Source organism: Papaver somniferum, chromosome 1 (genome assembly GCF_003573695.1).
Source record: "Papaver somniferum cultivar HN1 chromosome 1, ASM357369v1, whole genome shotgun sequence".
Lineage (NCBI taxonomy): Eukaryota > Viridiplantae > Streptophyta > Magnoliopsida > Ranunculales > Papaveraceae > Papaver > Papaver somniferum.
This window is the reverse complement of record NC_039358.1, coordinates 217728247-217748499: the sequence shown is the minus strand read 5'-3', so window position 1 is coordinate 217748499 and position 20253 is coordinate 217728247. Positions and strand designations below refer to the sequence as shown.

Here is a 20253-nt window from a genome sequence, read left to right as displayed (position 1 = left end):
TCGATTTTGTTTTATTTAGTTTGAGCTTTTAGATTCATAAGAAGCATTTTTCTTTGCTTTAAATTTAAGCATCCGAGGGAGTCTGGAACACCGTCCATTTGCATTTTGCAATCACAATAAAAGAAAAGAAAAGAAAATCAACAAAGATACTCTCCTCTACCATTTGAAAACTCAACTACAAAGGCCAAAAGCAAAATCAATAGTCGTCTTCTCCCACAGACCAAAAAAATTAAAGAAAGTGGAGGAGACCAGTTGACTTAGTCGTCAATCCAAAGCAATGAACTGACCATTCCTTTCTTATTTACTGGGCCCTCCTTTCCATTGTCAGCCAACCCACCAATCCAGCCTGTTCGTATCATTGCTCCATTGTACTTTTCCAACCATAGTCCCGCAGCCAGAACCCACCACGTGCCCAAATCCCCCGTACTCATCCATAGTAACCACATTCCATCCCCACGTGTCGTGTTTACAAAACGAGACAGCATATTAACGAATAACGATGTCGCAGTTCAATGGAAAATAAATTATTTATTTCCATTTTGATGCCGCGTTGGCTTACCTGGCAATAATTTGTTCTATCTCTCCTTTATACCAGTCTTCCCGGTTTTTTCGATCACAAGAAAAACAAACCCTAGAGAAGAAAAAGAAAACCAGGTAATCAAATCCATTTCTTCTCTCGTCTTTTTGAAGAATTTTATTTTTTATAATTAATTTTCAAGTATATTCTTTGATCGTGTTCGATTTAAAATAAACTAAATCCTACATATATTTATTCGATCTAGGGTTTACATTTTCATAGCTCAGAATTCTTTTTTTTCTTAAACTTGAAATTCTCTGATTAAAAATGGAAGAAGAAGTTCAAAAGCATGGTTTATTGGTGAGAACGAATTGATTATCGCTTAATTTTGAATTTTTATTTTCTGTTGGTGTGGTTAATTAATATTTAGAAACTGTACTTCTCGGGGTTAATCTGTTAATTAATTAATATGATTATTAAGGTTTTGATTTCATGTAATTATTATACAGAGCTTTGTTGATGGGTTTGGTAGGTTATGAGATTCTGTTATTGAGTTAGCATTTATTACACTCACGGGAAAGTGTTTTTAAAAAAAAGTGTGAAATTTGGTTAAATTTGACATGTGGGTTGGGGTTGTTGATGTTATATATATTTAGGGAAATGAGAATTCACACACAAGAAAGCGATTTTTTTCTTAAAAAAAGGTGTGGGATCTGGTTATTGTTGAGGAATTTGACATGTGGGTTGTTGTTTGATTTGATGTTGTCATCGACAGGGAAATGCGAATTCACCTGGTTTTCACTCAATAAAGAAAAGAGAAAAGATGCGTCGTTGGTTGTGTTGTAATTGTCAAGTTGAAGAGTCACACAATCCACATGAAGATGAACCATTGAAAAACAGTGATGACCATAATGATGGTATGTATGGATATATCTTTATAATTTTGTCAGGTTACTGATAATTATGGCAGAAACCTGATTCTCTCTAATTATCGTGTTTCTATAGATGAATTATCTGCTCATTTTATTCATCTGATAATGAATTTCACGTGATTCAGTATCAGATGCACGATATCTGACTTCAATACGCAAATGAATGTTTTAACGATCACCCTTCTATCTGAATGAGATTGCCTTTTTCTTTTCTTTTCTCCAAAAGATTACTGAATGCACTGAAGAGGTTATATGAAGTCTGGAATATGTTTATAGGATTGTGATATTATTAAGGTATTCTCAAACTTATGTATTTGGATGTTTCAGCGTACACAAGGAACAAGAATAATACAGCTAATACCGAAGTAAAAGCACCACCACCTATTGAAGTGCCTGCTCTGCCTTTAGATGAGCTAAAAGAAAAGACCGACAATTTTGGGTCCAAGTCTTTGATTGGTGAAGGTTCATATGGGAGAGTATATTATGCAACCTTAGACAGTGGAAGTGCTGTCGCTATAAAGAAGCTTGATGTTGCATCTGAACCCGAATCCAATGTTACGTTTCTGACACAGGTATGCAGGCTAGTATGGCATGTAGTCTACAGCATGATTTCAACAGCTTCTTAAGCCTGTTTTATAGTGGCAAGAAAATAGGTTTTCCTTTTGCTGTTATTTGTTCGCATCAGTTCATTCCAATCCTCTGATTGAATTGTTTTCTATTTTCAGGTGTCTATGGTTTCAAAACTTAAACATGAGAATTTGGTTGAGTTGCTTGGCTATTGTGTGGAAGGCAGTCTTCGTGTCTTAGCATATGAGTTTGCAACTATGGGATCTCTACACGACATTTTGCACGGTATGACACAAACAGGCTCTAGTGTGTTCCCATCACTCTATCAAACAGCTGTTGTTAACAGTGTTTAAAATATTTGTGATCTCCTAATTGTGGACACAGCTGTTATTAACAGTGTTTAGACGGGAAGAATCATGAAGGGGATGTTTGTCACTGTTTTGCATTTCGCTTAATAGTTGTGACCTCCTCGTTGTTAACTTTTCTCTCCTCATTTTGATAACTAGTCTTCTTGGAATTCCTGGGATATGCAGGTAGAAAAGGAGTCCAAGGTGCACAACCAGGTCCTGTGCTTGACTGGATGCAGCGTGTGAGAATTGCTGTTGATGCAGCAAGCGGATTAGAGTTCTTACATGAGAAGCAACAACCTTCAATAATACATAGGGACATCAGATCAAGTAACGTCTTGCTATTTGAGGACTTCAAGGCCAAAATTGCAGACTTCAACCTTTCAAATCAGGCTCCTGACATGGCAGCTCGTCTGCATTCTACTCGTGTATTGGGAACATTCGGTTATCATGCACCTGAGTAAGGCTTCTGAAATCTTGGTCTTTCATCGTTGGTCTTTAAGTTGGTTTGCCATATACTATCTCGTGCATAGATAGATGCAAATTTAGTACAGTACTTATTATTATTTTTAGAGATGCAGCCTATGAATATATTCTTTGATAGTTTAATTTATGTATAACTGGCTAGTTTGTTTTCTTTTGTAGCATCAGTACCAACGTCCTAGATACTCTATTTGTATTTTTCCTTTTAGAATATATCTTTTTTATCCCAGCTAGAACAGTGTAAACTCGTTAGGTTCTTATTTAAGGTTTTTTTCATGTGTTAGAAGCTTGGTGCAGAATAGGAAAATAACTTCTCAGCTGCCAACTTCATTTGTGGTTGCGTCTAATCATATGCTACTGTAACCGACATTGTTCTTGTTGTTACTTTTAGATATTATTGTCTTTGGAATACCATCATACTGCTTCGGTATATTCTTTGTTTAGTGTTTTGCTGAGAAAGGTAACTGGAACTTTAAGAAGTTAAGAAATCAGTGGTAAGAAAAATTGAAATCTGTAAATATGTAACTGCAGAAAAACCAAATCAACGTTTACCAGTATTTACATCTACACTGTGGACTGCGTTTGTTGAAATATCTTTGTCCTTGTTGATGACACTGTACATATAACCTGATGCAGGTATGCCATGACAGGTCAATTGACACAAAAGAGTGATGTATATAGTTTCGGTGTTGTTCTCTTGGAGCTTCTTACTGGCAGAAAACCCGTGGATCATACTATGCCTCGTGGGCAACAGAGTCTTGTCACCTGGGTAAGCTTTTTTCTTTCCCTTTTTCTTTTCTTCCTTATTTTTTTTTTTCCTTTTTGTTTGATCCAGTTTAAAGGCCCACTTATGGTCCCATACCAGTTAGTACTAATTGGTTCTGATATATCCCAAGTTTGTCGTCTTGAATGCATACTCAAAGTAACCCACAGCAGTCTGGCTTATCCATATGGTGAGCTTGATCGTTTCATTAGGGTTCTGACTTCTGTGAATGGTGGATAACGATGACTTATGTGCAGTGATTTTGCATGTGTTTTATATTGATAAACTACGGTCTTGCTGCACTCGTGTCATCCTGATCATTCTCTGCTGAGTGTAAATGGCTCGCTAGAAGAACTAAATATTACTAATTCAGTATACCTATTTGAGATTGTTTTGGTGTTATCAAACCTTAAGATTGGGATCTCGGGTAGCTAGGTTTCTGCAAATATGATTTCAACTAGGATAGGAATAAAAAAGTACCATCAAGTTAAATCTCGATTGACTTCCATTGAGAAGTTATTTTCCTACTAGTACTAGCAATGATCTCATAAAGGATGGAATCTCCACGGATGAGCACATAATATTTGTTATAGTGGAGAGGGAAGTTTCATTGTTTCTTGAAACTTGTCAACTCGGAAAGTATGAAGCTCGAAGATGTAGAGCCCGAACTGACAGAGAAAGTCATAAACAATCTTATGGTTATTTTTCATACATGATTTGAACTAGTTCTAATTCCATCAATTTTAATGTTGTTTTCCTGTGTTTTGGTTTTTGAGTATAGGCCACACCAAGGCTAAGCGAGGACAAGGTTAAACAGTGTGTTGATCCAAAGCTAAAGGGAGAGTATCCCCCTAAAGGAGTTGCCAAGGTTTCTCTCTCTCTTTGATTAATTAAATATTTCAACCATGTTGCTTTCATATTTATGGAATGGATATTCCCATATGGTCTCTTCTACACTATTCTGTATCTCTAGGTGTGGGGTTCCACAGAATGTAGGGCTTGTGTTTTAGGGGAGGATACCCTCCTATTTAGATGTTTTTTTGCATAATACTTACTGCCTACAGAAAAAATAGTGTACAATCTGTGTTGCAACAATACGTCAAAACTTTTTTTTTTGGCGTATCAATATGTATTTGTAGGGATACGTGTATCCATACGGCCAATACGTTTAAATCCCAATTGTATAGTCCTTTTTTCTAGGTAAAATACCAAAAGTTAGATAAGTTTCTTAGGAAGCAACAGCTGTCCATATATTTCTTTAATACTCCCTCCGTACCACATATATAGGCGGAGGGACCAAGTCTCTTAGATTAAGAAATTTTTTTGATTTCATAAATTTTTATGTTTTTTCATGTTTTACTCTTAATTATATTCCCATGCTGGAGACATATATTCAACTGTGATGATTCCCAAGCAAATAAATAGGGTTAATATACCTAAAAAAAACGTTTTGAAATTTGGACTCCGCCTATATAGTGGTACAAGGAAAAATGAAAATTCCGCCTATATATTAGGTACGGAGGGAGTAATAAAGAGTTAGATATTTTATCAACAGCCGTCTTCACCCCCTCCACTCAATAATTATCTCAACCTTTCTCTGATTTACCTCCTCTTAGATCTTAATACTTATCTCTAACCCTCTCCGTTTTATCTCCTCCAAAACTAGTAGAATCCAAAATCGTTCATGTACCCAAACCCTATTTATCCCACAAACTGACATACAGCTATGAACAAGAAAAGAAAAGCTACAAAAGATGCAAATCTCAATACCCCCTTTGGGATTATGTTGAAAAACAAGGAAAAAGTGATGAAGGTGGTGGAAACAATAAAATCCAGTGCACAATATGTAACTATATTTATGTTAAAACTACAGACTAATATTGAGTATGCCGTATCGTCGTATTATAATTTTTCTGTTGGTGTATCATAGTAGCGTATTGGTATCCCGTATTGGTATCCCGTATCCGTATCGTTGCAACACAGTACAATATACTTGTACACTACCTTGACTTGTTGGGATGAGGTTTGGTTATTTTCTTGTTCAACTAGACTCCAGAATCAGGTGTCCATCATGGGAACACTTGTAACAATTTATCCAGTTGCCTTACAACCATTGTTTTTCCCGAACACCATAAAATATGAAATCTGTACTTTTATGCATGTTTTGGGTGTAATGTAAAATTGTGAATGATATATACACAATTTTTAATAAGCTTAAACCTGGGATCAATATTTGATGAACCAAATGTATGCTCTTCGTTGGATAAAGAATGTCTAGTTTGATATTTGTATTTCAGGTTTAATTTTCCATTTCGTGAAAAACAACCAAATGCTGAATTTTGAATGTTTGTGCTGTAATAGTAAGTAGATTGTGCGACCTGATGGTCTCAAAAGCTAACATGCAGGAAACAGAATCCTGGACTAACATAGTGTTGATATTTTGTAATTACAGATGGCTGCTGTGGCGGCTTTGTGTGTACAATATGAATCAGAGTTTCGTCCCAACATGAGTATTGTTGTCAAGGCACTCAAACCACTTCTCACGCAGAAGCCTCCAGTCCCAGCTCCCGAGATTTAAACAAGGGTTTTGCAGTGAGAATTTTTATTTCACTTTGCCTCTAGGAGGGATCAGTCACATATTGTGCATTTTGGTTTGAATTTATTTCTCGGCAGATTGATCCAGGTCTGGGTTGGTTTCATATATATAGACTTTCTGTGTTTGATTCGAGATTTCAATGTTTAAGATCAATGAATGAAGGGCTCAGAGTGGAATCAGATTCTAGTGGATGAATCATCCCGTTACACGACACTTCGGTGGTTGTGCTGTCTGTGCCTTATCTTCTTTGCACCCAAAAGTCAGTTATCGTATTTACATTGGGTTCCTTTATTTAACATTCTGATGGAAAAAATCGTTTGTTCAATCCATGTAATTGTAATATTGAGTTATTTTTTGTTGCTTTCTTTCTTGCTCCCAAGTAGATTGTTTTGTTCATTTTGGATTGGTCTACCCGAATTTATGAGCATTCAGTTTCAGTGTAGTTTAAATCCAGAGTCTTGCTTTCAGAACCAGAACTAAAGCTAGACCAGCTTGAATCTGATCAAAGTTAGGGTTGGATTCTGTAGTCTTGCCTCTCCTTTTTAGCATAGAAATGTGAATACAGGGATTAGAAAATTAACCTTCTATTTTGTCCACTGTCCCTCAGTTTTACACATGACTGTGTAACTTTTACTAGTGAATTTTTTTTTGTTGTTGTTGAATGTGTGTACTTGACAAATTCCAAAGGATGAGACAAGAAGATCATCTGTATCCATCAAATATATACTGAAATAAGGGGCAAACTGTACTACAAACACAATCAAGGACAGTTTAATATAGAACACCAAATCCTCCGCACATGGACATGGATGAGGATTTGCTAATATCGATACATAGCAATACAAAGAACCATACCAACTATGAGAACACAACTTACAGAGCTGAATTCCATGGAGATATGAAACCACAACCTTGTGATGAGATGAATACCAACGATAGTAACGAACCGCGTTAAGCAGTTGCTCATATATCGACAGCCATCGATAGTAGTAGCTATTAATAGAGTGCTACTTTATTGTTGTCTATATGGATAGATTTATATTCCCCTTCATATAAACCACCCCTCGTATATTTTGATCAATCTATATATATAGTGATATATAAAATACTAGTGTCGTTCTGAATCATCTTGGTAAGATGTGTTTCATGCTCTTCTTCTGCCTCCGGAGCCACTCTCCCTCTGGCAGTTGAAGTATACAGCAGCAACAGGCAGGCCGAGATTGTGAATTTCAGCAAAATCTCGCGTGTTGAAATTTTGACGCCAGCCTGGTGCATATACAGTTTGACGACCAAGTTGACGGAATAACACGTAAACAAATCGGTGAATCCCCGCAGTTGGTCTAGGTGCTTCGTATGTTACGATTTCTTGTCCTATAAAAGAATATGCACAATACTGTCAGAGTCAGATGAGAACACAACGGCAAGAATATGAATATGATTAAACTGTGGAGGCAGGCAGCCACAGGCTTAGCAGTTTGACACAAACTAAAGAAAAATAAAGAAGGAAAAGCGAAATTTAAGAAAAACATTTAACACCTAAATATTGCGAGTGGAGTCAATTACCCCCATTTGTCTGACAACTAGGTGTGTTTCCGGGTGGAGGTAACTTATGCCCAACTACGACAGTTTGGGTGTTCCATTTAAAGCTGGAAAGGGCAGTAAAAATGACTAGGTGATGGAAATGAATCCAAGGACTAAATAATCACATCAAATCTACATATCATGATGATGATAAATCCGACTAATATGTAGTACGGGTACACTTTGAAACACGCAATCAGACTGAAACCTTTGTAGTCTGTCTGTCTGTCTGTCTGTTGGAGTATTGTATAGTACCGGTTTTTTGTCCTTAAATTCTGAAATCTGTGTGTGCACACTGAAACCGAAAAATGGACCTATCAGCTAAAGTGGATTCCGGCTTTGTTTCATGGGGGATTTTGCTTGGGATAAAAACTCCGGTCAATCTAGCATTAGCGGATGGTGTCCCGGTTGGAGTTGGAATTTAATAGCTTCTGTTGCAAGTTGCGACTTTGTTGATTCTTCCTACTAAAAGTATATCCGATAGATTTGAGAAAGAAAAAAAAAGTCAAAAATTGGTCCATCAAAGTTTGAGGAGGCAGAGTTGAGGACCATATGTATCACTTTCTCATGTAAAAAACAGAAGAAAACAAAGCACTTTTTTCTATCTTCTTCGAACATTGAATGTGCTTGTAATTCTATCGTGGCCTAGCGTCTATTCGTATTACATGAACTCGGATTTGGCCGAAGTCTTAATCTCCAGATGTAATTTTCTTTCTTCTTAACGGTGGAAAAATTTCATCTTCTAAGTACCATGACACCTCAGTCCTTGAAATTGATCGTAGAAGAATAATGATAGAAGGTAAAATGAATTCCAAAACACCCATTCCAAATTGAATTCAGTCTTGGCCCATAAATCGACAATCATCAGAACAGACAATCAGATTTCGAAACAAAATCAACCACAAGATTGAGTGCAATTCAGAATGTAGTGAGCTTCAGTTTGGATTCCAAACTATCTTTATGAAACCTTAGAACGTGGCTTGGAAAAAGTGCGAATGATCCCAAATTGAAAACAATTGGACTTGACATTCCACAATTTTTCCAAGCTTTGATTAATTTGGATAAACATGATGAATAACTTTATAAATATATTTTTTAGACCACTAATTTTCTAAAAAATCAACACCGAATAGGTGGCGGAGCACGAAATGAAGGGAAAAGGAGGTAAAAAAAAAATCATGCATAGAGGTAAAATAATGAAAATAAAAATTGTTTATAAGATATTTTAGTAAAATTATATACAAACAAATAAGCTTTAAAAATCAATTAGCAAGTGATTATCTGGCTCTGTTCCTGACCTGGATCCAGACAACTTACTGCACTGAATTCAACTATGAGAATTAAGGTTGTGTATAATTGCAGAGAAAAGAAACCATGAAATCATTATCCCGGGGAAGGTAAGGAAAGATTTTTTTACGGAGTTCTATGAAATCAAGTTTAAAACACACAAACATGTTATATCCATGAAAAGATCGCTAATACCATGAAATTAAATTCTACGAAACACAAGAATTTGTGCGATTTTTGTTGAAAGATATTTCTTTTCCGGAAAAGACCAAAAGAGAAAAGAGAAAAGTGAAAAGATAAAAAGAAAAAAAAAAAGTGCAATTAGGTCACTGGTTGTGTTTTATGCACTGCCAGCCTAGACAAGTTTAAAAAGATACATCTCTTTTCCCTTTTGGAATATTGTAGAAGTTTAGATTGTAATGGATTTGTTTTGACATACCATATGTTGCTCCTGTTGTTCCTGGGATATCAGTAACCAACCTAAAATCCAAACAAATCATCATGAGACTCAAACAAAATGCCAAGTAAGAAACATACGATGTGATTCTGCAATTATTAGTGGAAACATTTTTTTTTTATTTAAAATAAAAATAGATAAATTCTGAAAACTCAAGAAATCTACAAAAAAAACAAAAAAAAAAACCATCAGCGAGGGACTTCTGGTACTGGTGTGATTCAAACTTGGGTATTTGAAATATGAGTATACCGGCAAAAGGTGAAACAAGTTGTTTGATCACTCTCTGGCTCACTCTTTGTAGTCAGTGTACTCATTAAAGTGATTCAACCTCAACTGCTCAAGAGACACACACACCTCAACGATTTGTCAAGTTTGCTTGCTTTGGGACATGACTAAGTAACCAGTACCACTGACAAGATAAGCTCTCTTTTCGAAACAATTATTTTCCCATTTTAAAGTCTAGCATGGACACATGCATGGGATGAGACTACGGGAGATCATCAGTTGAACGTACCAGTGCAAATATTCTCTTAAATTTGGATCACTAGGGCTAGGTGCATCAGGGTCTACCATTACCTGCAGTTAAAAGTACATATATTCATGTAGTTAGTGTTTGATCATACGCCTCGTAAAACTAAAGACTAATTAATTCAACAAAAGCAGAAACAGAAAGAAATCATGAGATTCAAACTAGAAAGCAGGTCTATATATGTGCATGCATGGTTAATTTATGCACATATGTAACCACACAGTACTTGTTTACGATTCATGAAGCTCCAACATGAACAGAGAAAGAGATAGAGAGTAACACCACTATATATATAGAGTTACCAGAGTGTAAAAGGTCCTCATGTCATCACCCCCAATCTCAACTCTAGGTTGAGTAACAACAGCAGAAGGTTTAAATTCACAACCATTAGTGACGTCCTTTGAAGTATATGATATCCTAATCGGTACTGATCTTTCAAAGGGGTCTAATACATCCCCTACTACTCTCCCTACTACCAATGGATCTCTTGGTACTCTGCGCATCAAGCTAGCTAACTAGAGACACAAAAGAGAGAGATCTAGCAGAATGAAGAAGGTACGTAATGAAATGAGTATTATCTTGCTAGTGTTTTTGCAAGTATATATATATATTGCAAAAATGATGATGGCAGATCACTAAGTAGCTAAGTCTATATATAGGCAAGATACATTTAGAGGGTGGCATAAAAATTCTCAAATTTTATCTTGCTTTCTTCGGTGATGAAAAATGTTTACACCGAATCTATCCACTTTACTTTGTTGCTCTAGGTCAGAAACTAATAGAAGCTTTTCATGTGGTGTATGTCTTCTTCCCGCTCTTACTCAGTGGTCCTTAGACTAACAGGAGCCATATATTCTGATTCAGCATAATATTTTGCTGCCTTGTGATTGGCTTCAGATCAATATACATGTACTAAATGCATCCATGTGGAACCATAGACTTACAAATCCATTTCTCTCCTCTCCTTTTGCCACTTGGCGTGGAGTGATTCGACAACTACTTTGTTTTCTTCTTTATCCTAAGAACAATTCGATTCACCAAGTTGATAATAACACATGGTACGTCATTGACATTTTTGTTTGCATCATCCTCTTCACTATTAATGATCACCTAATAATATAATATAGTTTGACAAAAATGTCATTTGGCGCCATGCAAAATTATATATGTGCCAGCAGCAGGGCACTAAAATGTATGCGTATGTAAAATACATACAAAATAAACCTGTGAATAGTTAACCCCCAAATTAACTGTGTATATCTTGCATAAGTGTATGGGTATCCGTGACTTCGAAAATCTATAGCGCGATGTGAGAAAAAAAATAAATGAAAGCTCTATATATGGTAGCGGTAATGGACATGCTATACTGGTGGTCTCTTTACTTGCTAAGAAAAATCATCAGCATGTGTTGAGAATTCTTGTCTATCCACAGCTAATTCCCACTGCGTCTTTTCATGTTAATCCAAACGTCATTTCTAAGAATCAAAGAAGAGAAGTAGAAAACATTTTCCACACTACTATTAGTCACATCTGTCTCTCTATATAGCAACCAAAACCTTATGATGGCAGACATTTATGCGGTCAAATTGTTCCTTCTGCTACTATAAACAGACCAACATCGACACCTAATTCATCTAAGCAAATATTGAGAATTTCAGCACTAGATATATTCACACCTTCTCATACTCCCGGCTCCAACAAACTTACTGTTGTAATCTTGCAACGATTAACACACAAAGAAGAGAAACGGTGAAGAATACCCCTTGAATCGAAGATTCAAGCCAAATCTGTGCACACAGGCGCAGCCAAAAAAGTTTTCATTAACAACAAATTTCATGTATGAAGAGATAAATTCTTCTTACAACTTTAATAGCAAATCATTAAACCCTAATGAGGCTCAACTAACATGCGGCTAATGATCAACGGTCCAACAATTAACCAATAGACAGTTAAGCTAACTTATTAAGGCACACAGCTAAATAGATAAAGGCAGACTACAATGTAGCCTGGTTACAGGAGGGATACAACATTGCTACCCCTGAAAATTGTCCTTGTCCTCGAAGGCAAATCTAGGATAATGAGACCTAATATTGGAGATGTCCTCCCAAGTAGCATCGTCTGCTGAGGAGTTGGTCCATTGGATGAGCATTTGGTGCACCATCTTGTTGCCTCTGAGTACTGTTCTTATCTTCAACACCTGCTCTGGGAGCATGATAATTTCACTATGGAGATCCACAACAGGTAGAGTAGGTGAAGGTGTGTATTTCACACCAATATGCTGCTTCAACTGTGAAACATGAAAAACAAGGTGTATCCTGGAGTGTGAAAGCAGCTGAAGTTTATAGGCTACTGCACCAATCCTTTGTAAAACTTTGAATGGTCCATAATATTTAGCTGAGAGCTTAAAGTTCCTTCTCAAGGACACTGATGCTTGCCTGTAAGGTTGGAGTTTGAGGTAGACCAAATCCCCTTCTGCAAAAATACGTTCCACTCTTGAGGAATCAACATAGAGTTTCATTCTGTCCTGTGATTGATGCAGAGATTCTTTGATGATGTCAAGCATATAGTCTCTTGATTTTAAGTAAGCTTCCACAACATCCACAGAAGTAGTAGCAGTAGAAGGAAAAGCTAGATGGGGAGGTAAATAGCCATACAAAGCTTGGAAAAAAGACATCTTTAAACCTCTGTGAAAGCTGGTGTTATACCACCATTCAGCAAGTGACAACTAATTGCTCCAACTGCTTGGCTTGTGACCTGTTAAAACCTTAGATAGTTTGCCAGACAAGCATTTACCCACTCAGTTTGACCATCTGTCTGAGGGTGATATGTAGAGCTTAAATTCAAGTTTGTACCTAAAGTTTTGAATAAATTAGTCCAAAAGTTACTTGTAAATACCTTGTACCTGTCTGACACAATAGAGGAAGGCAAACCATGAAGTTTGAATATCTGGTTGAGGAAAACCTTTGCCACAGAGGAAGCAGTGTATGGGTGTTGCAGGGCAATATAATGAGCATACTTAGTAAGTCTGTCTACTACAACTAAGATGTCATTTTTCTTGTTGCTGGTTGGCAGGACATCAATGAAATCCATTGTAATATGTTTCCAAGCATGATCTGGTACATGAAGAGGTTGTAGAAGGCCAACAGCATTAGTCTGATCAGTTTTGTTTTTCTGGCATGTGTCACATTGAGATACAAAGAGCAATACATCCTTTTTTAGGCCTTGCCAATATAAATGTGATTTTTCTCTTGCATAAGTAGTTTGAATACCAGAATGGCCTCCCACGGCAGAAGTCTGTAGAGAGTGCAAGAGAGCTTGTCTGATGTTACCACCAGTACCAATGTATAATTTTGTTTTATATCTTAAGATGCCTTCCTTGTAAGTGAAATGCTCTACACTGGAAGGGCTGAGTAGGAGTTTAGAAATAATGTTCTGTGCTTTTTCATCATTTGCATAACTAGAGAGTACCTCTTGAGCCCATGCTGGAGTAGAAGCAGCTAACATGTTGCAATGAGCTGAGTTATGAGGCCTTCTAGAAAGTGCATCTGCCACTATATTCTCAGCTTCTTTTTGTATCTTATATCATAATCAAATCCCAATAGCAACCATCTCTGCTATAAGGGTGTAGTAATTCTTTGCTCCAAGAAATACTTGATGCTTTGATGATCAGTTTGAATTATGAATTTGGCACCTTGTAAGTAATGCCTCCACCTTTGGACTTCCATGACAATGGCCAAAAACTCCTTCTCATATGTTGATAATGCTCTAGCTCTTGGACCCAGTGGTTTTCTAAAGTAAGCAATTGATTTTCCTTCCTGAAGTAATACAACTCCAATACATAAGTCACTTGCATCACTCTCAACCACAAATATTTTAGTGAAATCTGGTAAGGCTAAGATTGGTGTTGTTGACATGGCTAGCTTGAGTTGTTCAAAGGCTGTTGTGGCTGCTGAAGTCCAAACAAAATAATTTTTCTTGAGAAGATCAGTGAGAGGTTTACTGATTGCTCCATAGTTCTTGACAAATTTTCTATAGTAGCCTGTAAGGCCAAGAAATCCTTTTAATTCTTTTAGAGTTGTTGGTGTTGGCCAAGATTGCATACAAGCAATCTTACTTGGATCAGCACAAACACCTGCACCTGTAACAATGTGGCCCAAATATTCTAGGGAGGATTGTCCAAAACAACATTTAGATATCTTAGCAAAGAGTTGATGATGTCTGAGTAAGGAGAAAGTAAATTTGAGATGCTCCAAATGGTCAGCCATACTTTTGCTATAGATTAAAATATCATCAAAAAAAACTAGGATAAATTTCCTCAATGCTGGTTGAAATATCTCATGCTTGAAATGTAGCCGGGGCATTAGTGAGGCCAAATGGAATCACTTTAAACTCATAATGGCCTTGATGTGTTCTGAAGGAGGTCTTGAAAATATCTGAAACATGCACTCTGATCTGATGGTATCCAGCTCTCAGATCAATTCTTGTGAAGATAATAGATCCATTCAATTCATCCAATAACTCCTCAATAGTTTGTATGGGAAATTTGTCCTTAATTTTGATGTTGTTTAACTTTCTATAGTCAACACAAAATCTCCATGTGTTGTCCTTTTTTTTATTAATAGAATTGGTGAAGCAAAAGGACAATGGCTAGGTTGGATGATTCCAGTTTCTAACATCTGCTTGACCAATTGTTCTACCACTTCCTTCTGTATATAAGGGAATTTGTAGGCTCTTTGATTCACAGGGGTGGAGTTGGGGTATAAGGGAATTGTGTGGTCTAGATGCCTTTGTGGTGGTAGCTGAGTTGGTTCTGTAAAAATGTCAGAAAATTCTTAAAGTAGTGGAAGTATTTCAGGAGGTGTGGAGGGTGTTGTGGTGGTGGTAGATATGGAGTAAAAATGACCCACTATGCCATGAGAAGTGGTGTTAAAAAATTTCTTGATTGCATTACTGCTCATCATGGAGAATGAAGGTGTTGGTGTTGTCCCCTGGAGTGTAATTTTCTTATTCTTGTACTTGAAGGAAATACACAACTTGGAGAAATTGAAAAGTACATCACCTAAGGTTCTAAGCCAGTTTGCCCCAAGAACAATGTCACATCCTCCAAATGGTAAGACTCTGAGATTTTCTACAGATTGCTGGCTCTGCATGGTCCAAGTAACCTGTGGACAAATACCATTACTGAATGTTCTCTCCCCATTTGAAACTGTGACTACCATTGGATCAGTGGATTCAATATGGCAGTGTAGTGAACTTGCTAAAGCACTATCAATGAAACTTGTAGTTCTTCCTGTATCAATCAGAATGGATACTGTTTGGCCATAGAGAAGAGCAGGAATCCTAATTGTGTCACCAGTAGCAGTCCCTGTACGAGAATGTAACGATATTTCAACATCAGATTATACTGGAGATTCAATAGTTTCTTCAAAAACTTCTTCTTCCTCCTCAGTTTCTGGAGATTCAGCATTGTCCATCTGAAGCATGAAAATCTTCTGTTTGCCTTTACAAAAGTGTCCAGTCTTATACACCTCATCACAATTATAACATAAGTCTTGAGCTCTCCTTCTATTCATTTCTTCAGGTGTAAGTCTTTTAATTGTAGGAGTTGGGGAATTAAGTTTGGTGGGAAGGGTGAAAGAAAATTTAGGAGTGAGGGGAGAAGATTTTGGAGAAGTTAAAATGGGTTTGGGTGGAAAATTACTATAAGAATATTGCCTGTTAGAATTGAAGGAATTGTTGAATGACTTAGTAAATAGTTTAGTGGCAGCTGCTGCTAGAGTAATCTTTTGTTCTTGTAATCTGGCAAGGGAAAAAGCATCTGCTAAAGTTTTTGGATGAAACATAAAATAGTTTTGCCAATTTCATCTTTCAATCCACTAAGGAAACTCATAACAAAGTATTCTTCACTCAGAGAAGGATTCATTTTCAACATTAGTGTTTTGAGCAACTCAAATTCTTCATAATAGTCATCCACAGATGACGATTGCACCAACTTATTAAAACTACCAACAAAATTTTCCTCAATAGGGTTTTCAAAACGTGCACAGAGATTGATAGCTAAATCCTTCCAAGTAATTATATGTCTACTGACCTGAAAATTTAGAAACCAAGTTTCATCCTTATCCTTCAGGTAGATTGTAGCAATATTCACCTTCTTGTGTTCCTCAATATCATTCAACTCAAAATATCTTTCACTCTACTGTATCCATGCTCTAGGATTCTCGCCACCGAATCTTGGGAAATCCATCTTAGGAAGACGGTGATGATGATAGTGATTTTGATGTTGATTTGAAAATCGATTGCCACCCTGAGGTTCTGTATGAGAAGTAATAGACGGCTCTAGTATTGAATCTAACTTCGTCATAAGTAAATCGAATTTAGGAGTCAGATCTGATGAAAAGTTTGTGAAATTTGCTTCCAATTTGGTAATGGCAGCAGTGTCTGCTTCCACCTTATCATTTACGTCTTTGATAGTCATTGGAAAAAATGTTAGATGAAATCTGAGTAGATACGAACGGCTCTGATGCCAATTGTTGTATCCTTACAACGATTAACACACAGAGAATATAAAAATGGTGAAGAATCACCTCTTGAATCGATGATTCAAGCCAAATCTGTGCACACAGGCACAGCCAATAAGGTTTTCATTAACAACAAATTTCATGTCTGAAGAGATAAACTCTTCTTACAGCTTTAATAGCAAATCATTGAACCCTAATGAGGCTCAATCCTCAACTGACACGCGGCTAATGATCAACGGTCCAACAATTAACCAATAGGCAGCTAAGCTAACTTATTAAGGCACACATATAAATAGATAAAGGCAGACTACAGTGTAGCCTAGTTACAGGAGGGATACAACACTTACCGTTTAAAATTCTAGAAATAGAGCCCATAATAGCAAACCAAAGAACCGTTTTTTGGGTACTACTCCATTTTGGAGGGAGACTACTATTTGATAAGAATATCACCCTATAGTTATAAGGGGTGTCCTAAAATGTGGAAATGACTAACCTACCCTTAACCTAATTTAATTTAAAGCAAACCTAATAACTTCCTATATATATATATAACCACCACCTCCTCCCACCACCTCCGCCCACCACCACCGACCATCACCTACCACTTCTGACTACCACCACCACCTCTATATATATATAGATTAATTTAAATCATTAACAAATATATTCTCACAAACCCATTACTGTCATTCGTTTTTGGTTAAAAAAATGAGAATTAATCATCAAAATGAGTTGAAAATGGAAGTTGCAGAGAGAGTTCGGCTAGGAATTATGTGAAAAACTTTGTCGAACTAGCCGAACTCAACTTTAATGGAGGTTTTTTTTTCCCAGAAAAAAGTTCGGTTACTTCGCAAAAAAAATGTCCCAGCCGAACTTTTAGTTCAGTTACGTCGCAAAAAAATCGGTTATGTCGCAAAAAGTTCGGTTCCATCAAAAAAAGTTTGGTTACGTCGCAAAAAGTTCGGTTACGTCGCAAAAAGTTCGGTTACGACGCAATGTTTTTCTCCTAACCGAACTTTTCTTTGAGAAACCTATATATTGAGTTCGGTTACATCGTAATTTTCTTCTCCTAACCGAACTTTTCTCAGAAAGAAAAAACTCCATTAAAGCTGAGTTCGGCTATCTGTGTTTTCAGAAACATTAGCCGAACTACACTTGAAAATGAGTTCGGCTACCTGTTTTTCAGATGTCATAGCCGAACTTTTTTAACCAAACCGAAATCAATTTGTAAATTGTTCATTTTTAGGAATGTGTTGGCCAATTCAAGCACCATTGACTAAATTTGAAGTATTCGTGAGTACCCTCATCTTCATTATCATCTTCATCTTCTTCTTGTCCCTCTCAATAATTCTTCTTTTGAAAAAAATCAACTTATTAATTTAATCTCACTAATCATCAATTAACTCACTAATCACTACAGTAACTTAATTAGAAAGGGAAATTTTGGTACTAAAATAAATATATGGATAAGAGTGACTCAACTTTACTTCAAATATCCACCCAAAAAAGAAATAGTAGTCCCCTCCAAAATGGAATAATGCCAAAAAAACGGTTCGAAACTAACATTTGGCCCACAAATGATAAAGAGTTCGACTCTTATAACATGTTTCCAAGTAAGTGAACCCTTTGGCATGGTCTGTTGCCAAAAAAAAAATCTTGTAGCGCGAGAATTTAGGGCTGAGTAAACCCGTCTAACCCAACCCGATCCGAACCAATTTTATTGGGTTGGACACCTGACTCGTTCGGAGATGAATTAGACGCGGACATATTCCTAAAAATCCGTCTGGTTTCGGGTTACATAAAGGTGACAGCTTATAAACTCATTGGATACCCATACTCGTTACCCTTTGTTGAAATCGCGGGTCTAGTATAATTCTGAGAGCACCAATTTAAAAGTGAGACTCAATCAAGAAAGATATCAAAGAGCTTTATCTCTTTCTCAATACAATCAGTAAATCAACTAGATAGAAATCCGTGAGACTGATTGATATGAGAATAACTCGGATGGTACCAAAGATCAATGGCCGAGTGTCAATCAAGTTCTATACAACAATCAAGTCGGATTTATCAACTGATTGTACTACGCACAACCTGTGATATCTCAATTATATAAACAAATATAATGCGGAAAAGAAATAACACAGAATCAGGAATTTTGTTAACGAGGAAGCCGCAAACGCATAAAAACCCCGGGACCTAGTCCAGATTTTAACACCACACTGTATTAAGCCACTACAGACTCTAGCTTACTACAATTTAACTTCGGACTGGAATGTAGTTGAGCCCTAACCAAGTCTCACACCGATTAAGGTACAGTCGCGTTCCTTATGCCTCTTGAATCCCTGCAAGACTCTACGCACTTGGTTCCCTTAGATGATCTCACCCACAACTTTGAGTTGCTACGACCCAAAGTCGAAGACTTATAAACAAATATGTCTCCCACAGATATGGCTATCCTTTATTATTTTTGTTCCGTCTTTCGATCAAGGTGAACAGGAACCAACTAATAATTCGGTCTTATACTCCCGAAGAGCAGCCTAAAAATATTAGTCACCTCACAATAACCTAACTGATTAACAGAAGAAGTTATTGCGGAATCACAAGAGTCGAGACGAAGAACTGTTGTGATTACTTTTTATATCTTACCTATCGTAGATAATTATCCATTAAATCTTAGAGAAGATAAAACTCAATACGATAGAACAAGTAAAATCAGAATACCCAACTACAGAGAAAATAGTTGGATCTGGCTTCACGAATCCCAAATCAATTCTTCAAGTCGTTAACCTAATAATGGTTTTGGAAAAACCTAGGTTAAAGGAGAATCAAATCTAGTTTACAACTAGGACACACGAGCGTGTCGGGATTAGGTTTCCCAGCTACTAGAGTTTTCCTTATACAGTCTTTCAAATCAGGGATGCTTACAATCAAGCTAAGAAAGCTTAGTAACAAAGCAATTGATATTCACCGTTAGATGAACTCCCGATTTAAGATTCAAGCTAAGTCTACTTAGAAACTAAGCAATCAATATCCACCGTTAGATGGTATTAGCTTGATATACACAAATGAAATATACCTATATAATTTAGATATGGATGAACCATACCCAAACGTGTATACCTTGTTGGCTCAATAATAGTTAATCGAAGTTATCCATATTAATACTTATAATTTAGGAATATGATGACCAATCAATCATGATAGATAATCAATTGAATCTAAATGTGTTTCAAGAGAGTTGTTCAAATGTTCATCATCTCATAAAGACATATATGGACCATTTGAAACAAAATCAGTTTGGTTTTTAATTCTACAAAGTACTTATCCAAGAACCAAATCATGAACATAATGCCACGGTTTGTAAAACTAGTTCACATAACTTAATCATTAAAGTTCCAGGGACGTTAGTTCGCAAACGAACCTGTGTTCATGAGTATGAAAATCACACTTAACCGATTTTAGAACTTGACCACTGTGTTCGCGAACTGAGTACGCGAACAACAGTTCCCGACTTTGGCTTTTTCCAGCAGTTCGCAAACATGGTACGTGAACAGAAGTTCCGGACCTTTTCACAGGTAAACCAGTTCGCAAAAAATAGTTCCGGAACTGAACTATACTTCCACAATGCACATACAAAGTATACATACTGTGATATATCTAGGAATTGGTAGTC

General features: G+C 36.7%; 3 protein-coding genes across 4 annotated transcripts; 1 reads left to right on the top strand and 2 right to left on the bottom strand.

Moving 5' to 3' along the window:
* Positions 1-543: 543 nt before the first annotated feature.
* On the top strand, positions 544-6647 carry LOC113316028 (PTI1-like tyrosine-protein kinase 3). Of its 2 annotated transcripts, none has more exons than XM_026564267.1 (8): positions 544-654; positions 1293-1434; positions 1777-2021; positions 2175-2301; positions 2550-2823; positions 3483-3615; positions 4391-4477; positions 6062-6647. In XM_026564267.1, exons 2-8 carry the CDS (start codon positions 1341-1343, stop codon positions 6185-6187), a joined length of 1086 nt encoding a protein of 361 aa, XP_026420052.1. In that variant the 5' UTR covers positions 544-654; positions 1293-1340; the 3' UTR covers positions 6188-6647. The 2 variants fall into 2 exon arrangements, with proteins under 2 accessions (XP_026420052.1, XP_026420048.1); XM_026564263.1 differs by lacking the exon at positions 544-654 and adding an exon at positions 736-877.
* A 265-nt stretch (positions 6648-6912) lies between these two features.
* LOC113316039 (protein HEADING DATE 3A-like) lies at positions 6913-10691 on the bottom strand. The gene is made up of 4 exons (XM_026564274.1): positions 10362-10691; positions 10045-10106; positions 9513-9553; positions 6913-7576 (listed from the first exon to the last, which is right to left on the bottom strand). Exons 1-4 carry the CDS (start codon positions 10560-10562, stop codon positions 7350-7352), a joined length of 531 nt encoding a protein of 176 aa, XP_026420059.1. The 5' UTR covers positions 10563-10691; the 3' UTR covers positions 6913-7349.
* Positions 10692-12091: 1400 nt separating this feature from the next.
* On the bottom strand, positions 12092-12733 carry LOC113360285. The gene has a single exon (XM_026603811.1). It carries the CDS (start codon positions 12731-12733, stop codon positions 12092-12094), a length of 642 nt encoding a protein of 213 aa, XP_026459596.1.
* Between the last annotated feature and the right edge of the window lie 7520 nt (positions 12734-20253).

Excerpts from the sequence above, each read along its gene's own strand:
- LOC113316028 (XM_026564263.1), top strand. The coding sequence starts at position 845 with ATGGAAGAAGAAGTTCAAAAGCATGGTTTATTG. Across the intron at positions 1,435-1,776 it reads CAGTGATGACCATAATGATG|CGTACACAAGGAACAAGAAT; the intron begins GTATGTATGGAT and ends TGGATGTTTCAG. Across the intron at positions 2,022-2,174 it reads ATGTTACGTTTCTGACACAG|GTGTCTATGGTTTCAAAACT; the intron begins GTATGCAGGCTA and ends TTCTATTTTCAG.
- LOC113316039 (XM_026564274.1), bottom strand. The coding sequence starts at position 10,562 with ATGCGCAGAGTACCAAGAGATCCATTGGTAGTAGGGAGAGTAGTAGGG. Across the intron at positions 10,107-10,361 it reads TGAGGACCTTTTACACTCTG|GTAATGGTAGACCCTGATGC; the intron begins GTAACTCTATAT and ends TTTTAACTGCAG. Across the intron at positions 7,577-9,512 it reads AACAACAGGAGCAACATATG|GACAAGAAATCGTAACATAC; the intron begins GTATGTCAAAAC and ends ATTCTTTTATAG.
- LOC113360285 (XM_026603811.1), bottom strand. The coding sequence starts at position 12,733 with ATGTCTTTTTTCCAAGCTTTGTATGGCTATTTACCTCCCCATCTAGCT.